We start from the raw sequence: 12,549 nt of genomic DNA, 5'->3' as shown, positions 1-12,549 counted from the left end.
CTCCCTCCCGATTGAAAACGCCAACTGCGCCCTCCGCCGCCAGCCCGCTCCGCGCACTCCGCACCTCAGAATTTGACTTCAGCACTGCGCCTCCTCTGAGTGTCCGTATGCGTTTCTCTTTCCTCCTAGTTGTAGGACTTCCACTCAGCCAGCGTTCCTGTGGTTCTGGGTGATGTCCATTCCGTTTTTTAGTTTCACTTTTGAAGTAGTTGTTCAAGGCAGCAAACTCCAGTGTTAACCTATGCCGCCATCTTGGTTCTCTCCTGGAACTCTTGATTGGAAAATTTTTAAACAGGTTAGAAAATTTTGTTGATGTTTTACAATGTGTATATATTGAGAGTTTTTATAGGTACCACACCTTTATTGTTTTGGACAACAAAATCACCTAATGATGAACATTTCCGAATATCCAATTTTAAAATATTTCCTCCATAGTACATAAAAAATATTTTTATTGATTTTTGAGAGAGAGGAAGGGACGGGGGAGAGAGAATAAAACACGAACCCACATACATCAATGTGATGATATTGATCAGTTGCCTCCCACATGCACCCTGACCAGGGATTGAACCAACAACCTCAGTATGTGCCCTGACTGGGAATCAAACTGGCAAACTTTTGGTGCATGGGATGACACTCAACCAACTGAGCCACACTAGCCAGCATCATAGCATGTATTTTTAATCAATTACATTCTCACTCATTACTAGCATCACAAATTTTCCTTAAAGTGGTAGATTGTATGTGGATTTTTTAGAACTGATAAGTAGCATTCTACTTGTTATCACATAAAAAGTCCACAAATTTGGAACAACTGTCTTTATGTCAAACAAATACTAAGTTTGACTTCAGTGGCCTCTGTCCTAAGATCATCTCTGAGCCTCAATGTGGTATAATTGCATAGTCACTTTCCATACCATTACTAAGTGTTACAGATATTCTGCCATATGTTAGCTTATAAAATTAACAACATCAGTGCCTTTCTGTACCATGCTGTGCACCTCTGGCCTCAATGCCTTTGCTGCAGTGGCTCATCTGTGAACGGGCAGCCAGGGATTCCACGTGTGAGGGTGGCTGTGGGACCTTACCCTTAATCCTTCTTCTGCTCCATTCAAAGCGGCCATTCCTCTGTGGCTTCACTTACACAGTTCTTCCAGAAAATACTTCATTAAAGAAGTAATTTATTATTTTCCAGTATAGCTTTCCTTAGTTGCTCACAAAGTACCTATGTCAAATATGTCATTATTGAAACAGAATCCAGCCAATAAAATAAGTTGAGAAACATTTGAAACACCTATATTTTCATTCCCTATATAGACAATCAACATGGTGTAATTTGCTCTAATAGTTGTTTTTCCTGCTAAACTTCATATATATATTGCCAATTTCAATGGTGTATTCTGACCAAAGAATGCATTTTAGCTTGTCATCATATTGTTTTCTATGTACTACTTCTACTATTCCTGATTAGAGCAGGAAGACAATTGTTTTCCCTAAAGGTATGTCTTTTGCCATTAAGTAAGAAATCTAAAAGAAAGTCTCTAAACATTTCATCTAAATTGAGTGCAATTTTCTAAAGTACTTAATTGAATATTGCGCATCTTCAAGCATCACCAAAATGAAAAAAAAGAGAGAGAGAGAGAGATAGAAAGAAAAAGTAGGTATTTGTCTTTATGTTCTGCATACCTGGTTTCTAAAATTCTTGCAAATCCTAAGTATTGTTAACTGATACCTAAAAGCATACTTGGGATGAGGATATCACTAATAATAATGAATGTGAATCCATATTTCAAACAGCTTTTTGTTACCTTTGAATTTGTTGACTTGACTTATTGTCAGGCCTGATTGAGTCATTGTTTTTACCTTGCTAATGTGGCAGACAGTGAGCTCTTCACAGAAGTAGGAAATATGTCAGCTCTGCCCTTTTCTTATGGATAGACAAAAAATCTTTATCCTCATTTTTTTGGTTTCATAGCTGAAATGTTTTTTACCTAGTTTAGTTAAAACTAGATAGTATGATATGTAATCCATTTAAGTGGGTACACTTCTGTACATCACAATGTGTTAAAGGGAACTGGCTGCTGTCAGGCCCTCTGTGTGGGAGAGCGCCCACTCTCTCCTCCTGGTACCTGGCAATGGGGTGCAACTTATGACTGACATATGCACCAAATATGGGCACCGCAGTCTATCTACATGTTTGCAAAGTCGATTTCTTTTTTTTTTTCTTTTTTTTTTTTAATATATATATTTTGTTGATTTTTTACAGAGAGGAAAGGAGAGAGTTAGAAACATCGACGAGAGAGAAACATCGATCAGCTGCCTCCTGCACACACCCCACTGGGGATGTGCCCGCAACCAAGGTACATGCCCTTGATTGGAATCGAACCTGGGACCCTCCAGTCCGCAGGCCGACACTCTATCCACTGAGCCAAACCGGTCAGGGAGATTTCTTATTTTTAGGTTGGAAATAAGTAGAAATATGTATTATTTTTCCCATAACCTCTGGGATCTGCACCCCCCCTTTGGAGAGCATTGGTTTCACAGTGAAGGTTGGTGATTCGTTGCTGCAGTGGACACTGGCTAGTCTCAGCACTCACTCCCTACTTTCCCTGCCCATCATTAGCCTGATTGCCCCCCATCCCACCCCTCATTCCTGCGCCAATTTAGGCTTTTAAAAAAGTGAATTCTGGGAGTTATGTAGCCGCTATGGAAAGAGGGTCTCTCCCTCACCAAGATGGTGTCGTCCAGTGGCACAATGAGCTCATCACTGCAGTCAGTTTACCATACCGAGAGCATAGACAAGGATTCCCAGGAGCCACCATGTGGAACCCAGGAATGAAATAAGATTGCTGAAGATAAAGACAAGAGATGGCATGAAATTGGATCCTTGGTGACCTTATTTGAGGCCCTGGATGAAGTCTTTCCTGAAGCCAGACCTATGGATCTCTTGGCTGGATATATACAGTTAATGTATAGGCCAATAAATGCCATGTAACTGCATAATCCATTTATTTAAGTTAGCTTCTCTATCACCTACAACCAAAAAAGTCCTCACTGATATAACTGTCAACTCCCTCATGCAATTTGTTTTGTTGTTATTGTTGTTTGCTTGTTTTTCATTTATTGTAGAGTTAAAGTTAACCATACTCTATAGCACAGAATTATCATCAGTTTCTGCAAGATCCTCCTATTGAATTATTTCTTAACTAGCACATGTTAATTATGAGCTTATGTTCCAGGCACTGTTCTAAGTAACTTACTTATATTAACCCATTTAATCTGCACAATAATGCTATGGAATCAGTACTACTATTATCCCCATTTTGCAAACAAGGGAACTGAGACACAAAGAGCTCAAGTAACTTGCCCAAGGTTACACAATAAGTAGTAAAGCCAAGATTTACTCCCAAGGCACATTGGAACCACGGCTTCTGGCTCCTAAGCTAATGTTCTTAATCACTATAGTACACCAGAAACACTGCACTACCTACATACTAACATTTGGCATTGTCTAATTGTCTAATTTTTGCCACTGTGATGAGTGTAAAGTAATATTTACTTATTGTGTAATCTTAGACAAATTACTAAAATCTCAGTTTCTTTAACTGTAAAATAGAAATGATAAAATAATACCGATTTCACAGGGTTTTTGTGTAGTTTAAATAATACCAGTGACTTTGAGCATCTTTACTTGTTGGCCATTTGGGGAACATTTTTCTACTGGGTTTTCTTTTTCTTATTGATTTGCAAGAGTCACATATATGTATATCATATTTATGAGTTCCTTATTAGTTTTAAATGTTGATTCTCTCCTTCTAATCTATCTTTTTTTTTTTTTTTTACTATGGTGCCCTTGTTTGAGCATGTGTCTTTAATTTAAATGTGGTCAAATCCATCAATTGTGCCCCCAGATGTAGAGAGTATAAAGATATAAAAACATTGTTTATACCCTAAGCAACTTAAAAATCTAGCTGGAGAATCAAGAACAACAACTCTGCGAACAGTATTAAAGTTTGTACCAGAATGGTATGCAATAAATGCCAAGTTGTAAGGCTGTATAACCAACTGTTAACCTTGGGAAAGTATCCACATTTTCTGAGGTTCAGTTTCCTTATTTGGAAAATGGAAACAATGAAAAATACCTTTCACGAGACAAATGTAAAACTTTAGACAATAAAAAAAAATACTTTTCTGTTTATTGTGATAATCCTATATAATAAAAGACTAATATGCAAATTGTCCCCTTGACTGGGAGTTTGACCAGGGGGCGGGGCTGGCAGGCCAACTGCCCTCAGGGCTGGCCCCCCTGCCCCCGCCCCTCCCCCCCTGGGGCAGGACGGCCAGACCCCACCTGTGCACAAATTTGTACACTGGGCCTCTAGTTAAATAAATAAGACAGTTTGATTGGCTCTGTAGTACTTGGCACATGGTGCTGGCTGTAATTCATTTGCGATGCAGATCAATGAAATAGTAATGGCTTCCATGTATGGAGGTCTACTACCCACCAGGTACTTTCTATAATATTCCATACTTAAATTTCACAGCCCACTTCAAAGCATTATCTCTGCTAATTGTCAGAGGCAGAAACACATTTTCAGAGAGTTTAAATAATTTTATGAACTCTCAAATTATTTAAAGTGATAGAATTAAAAGCCAGATTTGTTTGACTTCAAACCTCATGTGCTTTTAAAAAGTATATATTTTTATTAATTTCAGAGAGGAAGAGAGAGAGAGAGAGAAACATCAATGATGAGAGAGAATCATTGATCAGCTGCCTCCTGCACACTCCACACTGGGAATCGAGCCTGCAATCCCGGCATGTGCCCTGACTGGAATCGAACCGTGACCTCCTGGTTCATAGGCCTACGCTCAACCACTGAGCCAGGCGGGGCCCTCATGTGCTTTTCACTATGCCAAGTTATTGTCAGAAAAGGTGCTAGAGACGCAATAAAACTTTACTTCGAGTCCTGAAAAAACTAACAAACAAAAAAAGAGGCAGAATTTGAATAGACAGAAGGAGGAAGAGAGAAAAGATCATGCCAGATTAAGGGGCGGAGGGGTACAGTGCATGTGTAAGGGATGAAAAGTATTGTAAATTATTAGAGGGCCAAAGCAAACCCTGTGCATCACAGCTGACCTCGGTCCTGGCATAGAGGTGAGGGACAGCTATTCCCACTTCTTTTATTTCCATATCAAAGAAGCAGGAGTGAGTTATCTGACTGGTGAGCTGGAATGCATAGGTCACTCTGACCCCTGAGGTTTGGGGAGCAAGCCTGCCCTAGGAAGCTTGTATTTTCTGCCTTTCCAGAAACTGTAAAACTGCCATTTTACACAATCAGATTTTCACAAGATGGGTCCTTCTGCACCTCCAACCCTCTCTCTATCAGCCCTGGGTGGCTCCAGCTCCGCAATTTTACACATGCAGATTTTCCAACTTTGCGTGTGACAGCCAGGTACTAAGGGGAGTCATTCAACATGTTTTATTTTATTCAATTCTGGGCTGAAGTATGAGCAGGTCCATTGTGCCTGCAAATCTAAAGCCATGGTCACCATTCCAGCTTTTACCAGCGACAAAGCTGACATTTTCCTCTCCAGCAGTCTGACTCTGGTGGCTGTTTCAGTGGCTTGTGAACACGTGTGGGGAATATGGGTGTTTTCTGAAGCCCCTAAAACCACAACATTAGGCACTCAGCAAACCATGGTAGTAGAGTGAACATGACAGGGTTGGAGGACAATGGCAAGACTGACCTGATGTGAGCATGGGGAGTATGTTAAGTAGTGGAAATAAGGTTAGATGGATGGGCGGGCCCAGTAACAGAAGACTTAACAAGTACCGTAGAAAGTTAGGATTTGATATGGGAAGAAGAATGCTGAAAGTTTCCCAGCAGGGGAAATGCACGGGAAAGTGTTTAAATCAGGCAGGAAGATTATGGCAAGGAGTTGGGGTGGAGACTGGGGGAGGAGAGCCTGGAGCTGGAAGGCAGGCAAACATTTCCTGACGGCCAGTGAGAGCAGATGAAGGTCTGGCCTTGGGAAATGGAAACTTGAAAGCTGATGAAGAGATGCACAGGAGAGGTCAAAGGGGAAGTTGCCAGGATATGGTGACAACCCAGGTCTGGGAAGTGGAGAACATTTTCGTGGCTTTACTCGGAAAGAGGCAGAGGGGCAGGCCTGGGAGCTGGTGGGACGTGGGGCTCAGCCTTGGACATGTCAACTCTAAGGTGCCAAGTGGATTTGTTCTCTTAGGAACGAGGCCGCAGCTGGGAGTTTGGGGAGTCGATACAAAGAGGCAGCACCATTTGAAGGCCGCTGGAAGGAAGCTGGTGGAGATGGATAGCATGAATGTGGAGGGTACCTGGGATGACAGGATTAGGAACACAGGGGCACATGTGACGGGTGGGCTGAAGAGAGGAGGGGGCACAGTTCCTGGATTGGAGGAAAGGACAGACGGGGTGAGGCCGGTAGCAAACGCTGGAGTCAGGATCTTTCCAGCAGAGCAGGGCTGCCGCCACTTTCCCCCTAGGAAACCCACAGTTGAACCCAAAGCAACCTTCCCACTCTGACCGATCTTCCGGGCCCAGCGCCCACTTCCTGGAGTCCTGGCTGCAGCGACCCCGGGCTGTGGGTGTCCCCGGGCACCTCCAGCTGTCTCTCTCTCACCCGTGGGGGGCGGCGGCGGCTCCCTGGGCTGCAGGGCGCCTTTTCTTTCAGGTTCCCACCCCACCCCGGCCGGGGCCCCCCCGAGCAGCACCGCCCACCTGGGCACCACTGCACCCTGCGCCCGCAGCCCGCCGGAGCCGCAGCGAGCCAGGGCCCCTCCCGGGGGTGGGATTTCGCCCTCCCCTCCATTGCACACACACACACACACACCCTCCGCTTTTGTTGCAGTGTCCCCTGGGACACCCCTCCCTGCCTCTGCCTCCAGGTCCTGGGGGTCGGGAGAGGGGGGTCGGGGGGTGAGGTTCGGGCGGCGCCAGGACGCACGCGGCTCCGGGGAGCCAGGGGCGGGGAGGGGTGAGCGGAGCCGGAGCCGCGGGGGCCGCCGCTGCAGAAGGGGAGGAGAATGGGGAGGAGCTGGGGGGCAGGCGGCGGGGAAGGAGGGGTCTTAAGGGGCGGCCAGCCCAGGTCGGATTTCCTTCGAGGCTGGCGATCGGCAGAGCTCCCACCTAGAGCTCGCTGCAGCCGCCCTGCCCCGCGCCTCCGGAGACCGGGACGGGACCATGGTGAGAGCCCGGCGCGGCGCGCAGTGGCCGGCCCGCCGGGGCCGCCGAGGGTGGCGGGGCGGCGTGGGCGAGCCTCCGGGACCCGAGGAAGTTTCCGGGGTCGGCGCGGGCCCGGTGCCTTCAATCTCGCTCTGTCTCTTCCGCAGATGTGGACTCGCTGGCTCGCGCTCGCGCTCGCGCTGGTGGCGGTCGCCTGGGTCCGCGCCGAGGTAGGTGAGACGCGCAGGGGTCCCCGCTCGGGCGCGGGGCCGCTGGGGTCTGCGCACGGGGCGGGCGCTGCACCCTGGGGATGCTCTCCCGGGTGGGACGGGGAGCTTCTGAGCGTGGGGAGGGGGGCGCTTGGGTCAGGAATGCTACTACGAAACTTAAACCTCAAAATCAGGAAGAGAAGTTTGGGCCAGGAGCGGGAGCCCCACCGCGGCGAACATGGAGGGAGAGTGGGGAGGGGGGAGAGGACGGGATGGGTGGTTTGGGCCGGGGGCGGCGACCAGAGCCGCAGCCGAGTTCAAAAAGGCGCCTTGAGTTCTTTCCTTCACTTAAGAGGAATCTGAGAAGAGTTGGGGATTTTTCCTTTCTAGTCTGTCTTCTGTCTCCTGGGGGGACTGGGGTGGGGGTGGGGGGAATAGAAACTCCCACAAAATCCCAAAAGATTCTTCTTTTTGGGCGGAATAAATTTCTCGCTTATAAAGCAAGTTTATAATTCTCTGATTTTTTTTTTTTCTTCCTTTGTAAAGTGTCCTCGGATTGTGTGTTATGGTCAGGTCGGGACCGGATAACGGCCTTTTAAAATCTCAAGCTTTCCCTTAAACTAGCATTGCGCAAGTGTGAGCCATCCATTGCTCAGCTCTTGGGGGGCTCGGTTTTTCCAAAGTATTTCAGCACTTTTTTGGTAATGTGTGTGTTTTTTTCCAACTCCAGTGACCTTCCTGAGACACTACAAACAGACCAACAAACCCTTCACTCACCAGCCCTTCCATTAACTCAAAGGTTTATGGACAGAAAATAAACAATTCTAAATTCCCTGGGCTCTAGTCTCCAGAAAAGTGAGGTCAGAAACCAAACATTTGATAATTATGGCAGGAAATGTGGAAGGAATTAAAAAGCATGAGGGAGAAGAAATGGAATGCACATTACAAAAGGAATAGCTCCCTGGTGGGCGGTCATTCTCCCTCTTGGAGTTTTTTTCTTCATATTACAGCTTAGCCCCACCCTTCACACCACCGCTGGACTCTGCCCAGAAAAAAATCATGGAAGCATGCAAGTCTTTACGATTAAACGCACACACACACACACACACACACACACTCATTATATTGAACTCTCATTTAAATCACTACTACAGTCTTGGCTGAGCTAGAAGCAGGCTATTTTAACAAAGAATTAAAAAATAGCGAATGTTAATTGGCTATCTATTCTGTGTTGCAATAAAACTCCATTTTAATGTTGAGGAAACTGAGTCCTGAGGTTACACAATGTATCCGGGGCTCTGAGATGGTAGGGGTAGAATTTGTACCCCAACAGTCTAGCATCACACTCCATGCTCTTAACCACTACCCTATATCAGGACCTCATAACTGCCTCGTACTTGTACAGCAGGCGGTGGGCTACATGCATCCTTTCTTTTAAAACTTCTCCAACCTTGTAAGGGCTGTTTTGTTATCCCATTTTACAGAGGGAGAGACAGATTTGGGGAGATCAGGTAACCCGCCCAAGGTCACACAGCTAGTTAGTTCTGAAGAAGGCTCTGAACACAGCTCCTTCCACCTTTGGAACCCATCCCGAACTCCAAATCAGCTTCTCTTGCATTGTTTTCCAGGTTTGAATTTGAGGGAAGACCCCTCTTCACTGGCTGACTGAGGCCTGGCTAAGGAACACCCTTGCTGGGCCTTCAAAAGGCAGCTGCAGCCCTTTGATGGATGAGGTGGATCCCTGGTTGGTTTTACGGCAGGCTTAGGAATTGCCAGCTAGTGTGTGAAATCGCTCTGTGAACTGGAATGTTAGTATGAGGTGTGAGGAGACTGGGTTCTCTTTCCATAAGGCTGTGTGGCCCAGGGTCCAGGATCTATTCTAGGCAGCCTGTGTTACACCCCCTCCCCCCAGTGCATTGCTGGGAAAAGCTTAGTTCTCATAGGAAGTTCCCCCAGCAGCAATTTCCTGTTTCAGGTAGAAGAGCCTAGAGCACTCTCGCAGAATTCCCAGACAAAATCCGTGGGGAATAAGGTAAAATCAAGAAATGCTGAGATATGAAAATGGAGGAAGTTGATGTATAAAGGAGGCTGTGAAATCAGGGTATGAGGAATGAGGAGTAGGTTTGATCTAGGATTATCTTTTAACCAATCTCATATATATATATATATATATATATATATATATATATATATATATATTGATTTCTGAGAGGAAGGGAGAGGGAGAGAGATAGAAACATCATTGATGAGAAGAGAATCATTGATTGGCTGCCCCCTGCACGCCCCTATCGTGAATCAAGCCCACAACCCAGGCATGTGCCCCTTGACCAGAATCGAACCCAGGACTCTTCAGTCCAAAGGCCAATGCTCTATTCACTAAACAAAACTGTCTGGGCCCAATCCAATCTCTTGGTGTCTGGCCTTAGTAACATTCAGCAATTTTTAAATCCATGTTTTAATAATATATCTTTAATTATTAATACAAAGGTAAATTAACTCCAGCAATTTCGATGTTATTTTAAGCATTTTATCATGCAGTTAACGGTGCTTGCAGTAGAAAATTTTTCCTTGTTAGCTATAACAACATAAACAAAGCCAAGTGATGATATTTGCAGTCTTCATTGACATGACTCCACTTCAGTAGACTTTAGGGTTCAAATTGTACAAATATTGTTGAACCTTTTAAAACTGAAATTTAGAAAATAAACTCAAGTTTTCTTGGTGCCTTTTGGTTGAATACAAGCACAATGAGTCAATTCAACATAATTTTTAAAAATGTGATTGCCATGCTCTGGCTCAGTTGGTTGGAGCGTTGTCCTGTACACCAAAAGCTTGCGGGTTCGACCCTTGGTTGGGGCACATATCTAGGTTAAGGGTTCAATCCCAGTTTTGGGTGCATATAGGAGGCAACTGATCGATGTTTCTCACATCAATGCTTCTCTCTCTCTCTCTCTCTCTCTCTCTCTCTCTCTCAAAATCAATAAAACATATCCTGGAGTGAGGATAAATAAATAAATATGATTGCCTGACAAATTACATTGCTATTTGAAGAAGCCAAGCCTTTGGAGTAGTAGAGGTGTCCCAGGCTTGGGGAAAGGTGCTTGTCATCATTGTTAATGCCAGGCTATAAATCCTGTTTCATTAGATTCAAGAATCTATTAGCAAATCTCATTTAAGGAAAGTGTTATTGCTTGGCACCTCAGGGTTGCTTTTTTGATTGCTTCCTCCTTCTTGCATTATCTTTGTCTTCATCCGCTACCACCAATGTGTTCCTTCTGGCCGTCTCCATCAACATTCTGGCCCAGCCACCTGAGCTCACACCCAGGCACTCTTTAGAGTCTGTGCTGGAAAGGGGTGTTGGGGTGGGGCACATCTCTGGATGAGCATATATTAGCATCCCATATGGGTGGAGAATGGGGGCGGCAACAGCAGAGGGAGTGCTTCAACTAACAATTGCACAGCCTCCCCTCTTCTAGATTCTGTTAGGAGGGGGCTTTGTGGGCCTGCTCACTCTCCCTTATCTTTCTCCCTCCCGCTGAGAATGACTGCAGTTGACTGGGAGGCTGGGAAAGGTTGAGAACCCAGGTGCCAGCACATATGCCCTTGAGTCTCAGTTTTATTGGCTGATGTGGGAACTCCTCCATATGCTTTATGATTATTCTAATGGTGGATTCAGGCAGGCTTAGTCTCGCCCATATCCTCTGACTTTTTGGAGCTGCAGCAAAACTAAGATTTTAATATCCATCTTGCACATTAACCACTAAAATAATCTCTTGTTTGTTTATCCTTTGGCAATACACTACTTGCAGTGATTTCAAAGACCATTGTTGGAAATTGGGATGTTAAAACATAGCAGGGACTCAGCTGAATAGCCAAAACAGATGGGCAAGTGCCCTGCACATTGAAGCCCTGGCCATTGAAAATGTCTTTAGAAGGGCAACATGCTACCCTTCCCATAGAAGTCTCTGGATTGGGTGCTGGAAAGCTGGAGTTGGGTCCCAGGCTTAGAGGAATGAGTTGGGGAGGAGCTGTGAGGTGAAGATTGGGAGGCATGGTTTGCAGTGGATGTAATGTCCTGAAGAAGGAAATAAAGTCAGTGAGGCAGAAAGATGTGTGTTTCCAGGAGAATGGAGAAAGTAAAGGGTGAGCTGTAAATACCAGGGGTTACACATGGAGAACTGTCAATCTCACCATGGCTTTTTCCCAGCTCTCTTCAAATAATTGGACATTTGGACATAAAATTTCTAGCAGCCACAAATAGTGTTAGCTTAATGATGCCAGATATTACAGGAGTGAAAAAATACTTGCATTTAGGTAGGTTCATTTTGTAAGTCAGGTGATTAATGTCCTGCAGGTCAAATGCACACTTTTCTCTAAAGTGCTATATTCTGACATCTGTGACTGATGCCAGGTCTTTTCTCTGGGGGTGAGTCATTAACAGCATGGACCTTCCCTTCACTGGCCATCAATCAGGCAGCATTCCTTCTGCTGGCAGGGCAAACCCTACACACAGTCATGGATGAAGTAGAAGACATGGTCTCTGCTCTCAGGTTGCTTACAACTTAATGGTGGGCCAGGTGCTTTAAAATGGCAGGTACCACGTATCTACATATATAAAAGGCTAAGCGACCAGCTGACTGGCTGGTAACTATGATGCACACTGACCACCAGTAGGCAGATGCTCAACGGAGGAGCTGCCCAGTGACAACAACTTTGCAGAGTGCCCTCTCACACTCCAGGACCCCTTGGGGGATGCCGGACTACTGGTTTCAGCTTGATCCCATAGGCCAGGCAGACGGACCCCACCTGTTGGAGGGACCCCACTCACTCTGCAGATGCCCTTCAAGCCCCGTCGCTGCTCCAGGTGTGGCCGGCAGGGGGAGGGACCATGAGAGCTTGGCTCCAGGGCATGTCCGGCCCATTTCACCCAGTCCCATCCCACCAGCCACCTTCTAATTAATTTACTTTCAATGTGCACAAATCTGTGCACCAGGCCTCCAGTCTATATATATAAAACCCTAATGTGCAAATAAACCAAATGGCAGAACAACCGAACAACCGATGGCTATGACATGCTCTGGCCACCATGTGGCCCGCGTGGAACATGGCGGGCATGGGAACCAGCAGGATGGTGGAGC

The 12,549-nt window shown here is 45.7% G+C and overlaps 1 protein-coding gene across 1 annotated transcript in view; it reads left to right on the top strand.

Moving 5' to 3' along the window:
• The first annotated feature begins 7,092 nt into the window (after window positions 1–7,092).
• Window positions 7,093–12,549, top strand: part of FSTL1 (follistatin like 1) — a 55,290-nt gene continuing 49,833 nt past the window's right edge. The window contains exons 1-2 of the mRNA XM_036349755.1: window positions 7,093–7,223; window positions 7,370–7,432. Of these exons, the coding sequence (XP_036205648.1) occupies window positions 7,221–7,223; window positions 7,370–7,432 (66 nt within the window). The 5' untranslated portion in view covers window positions 7,093–7,220. The remainder of the gene's footprint in view (window positions 7,224–7,369; window positions 7,433–12,549) is intronic.

This window comes from Myotis myotis, unplaced genomic scaffold (assembly GCF_014108235.1).
Source record: "Myotis myotis isolate mMyoMyo1 unplaced genomic scaffold, mMyoMyo1.p scaffold_m19_p_2, whole genome shotgun sequence".
In the NCBI taxonomy this organism is placed as follows: domain Eukaryota; kingdom Metazoa; phylum Chordata; class Mammalia; order Chiroptera; family Vespertilionidae; genus Myotis; species Myotis myotis.
The sequence above is the reverse complement of the archived record's forward strand: the minus strand, read 5'-3'. Positions and strand labels throughout refer to the sequence as shown.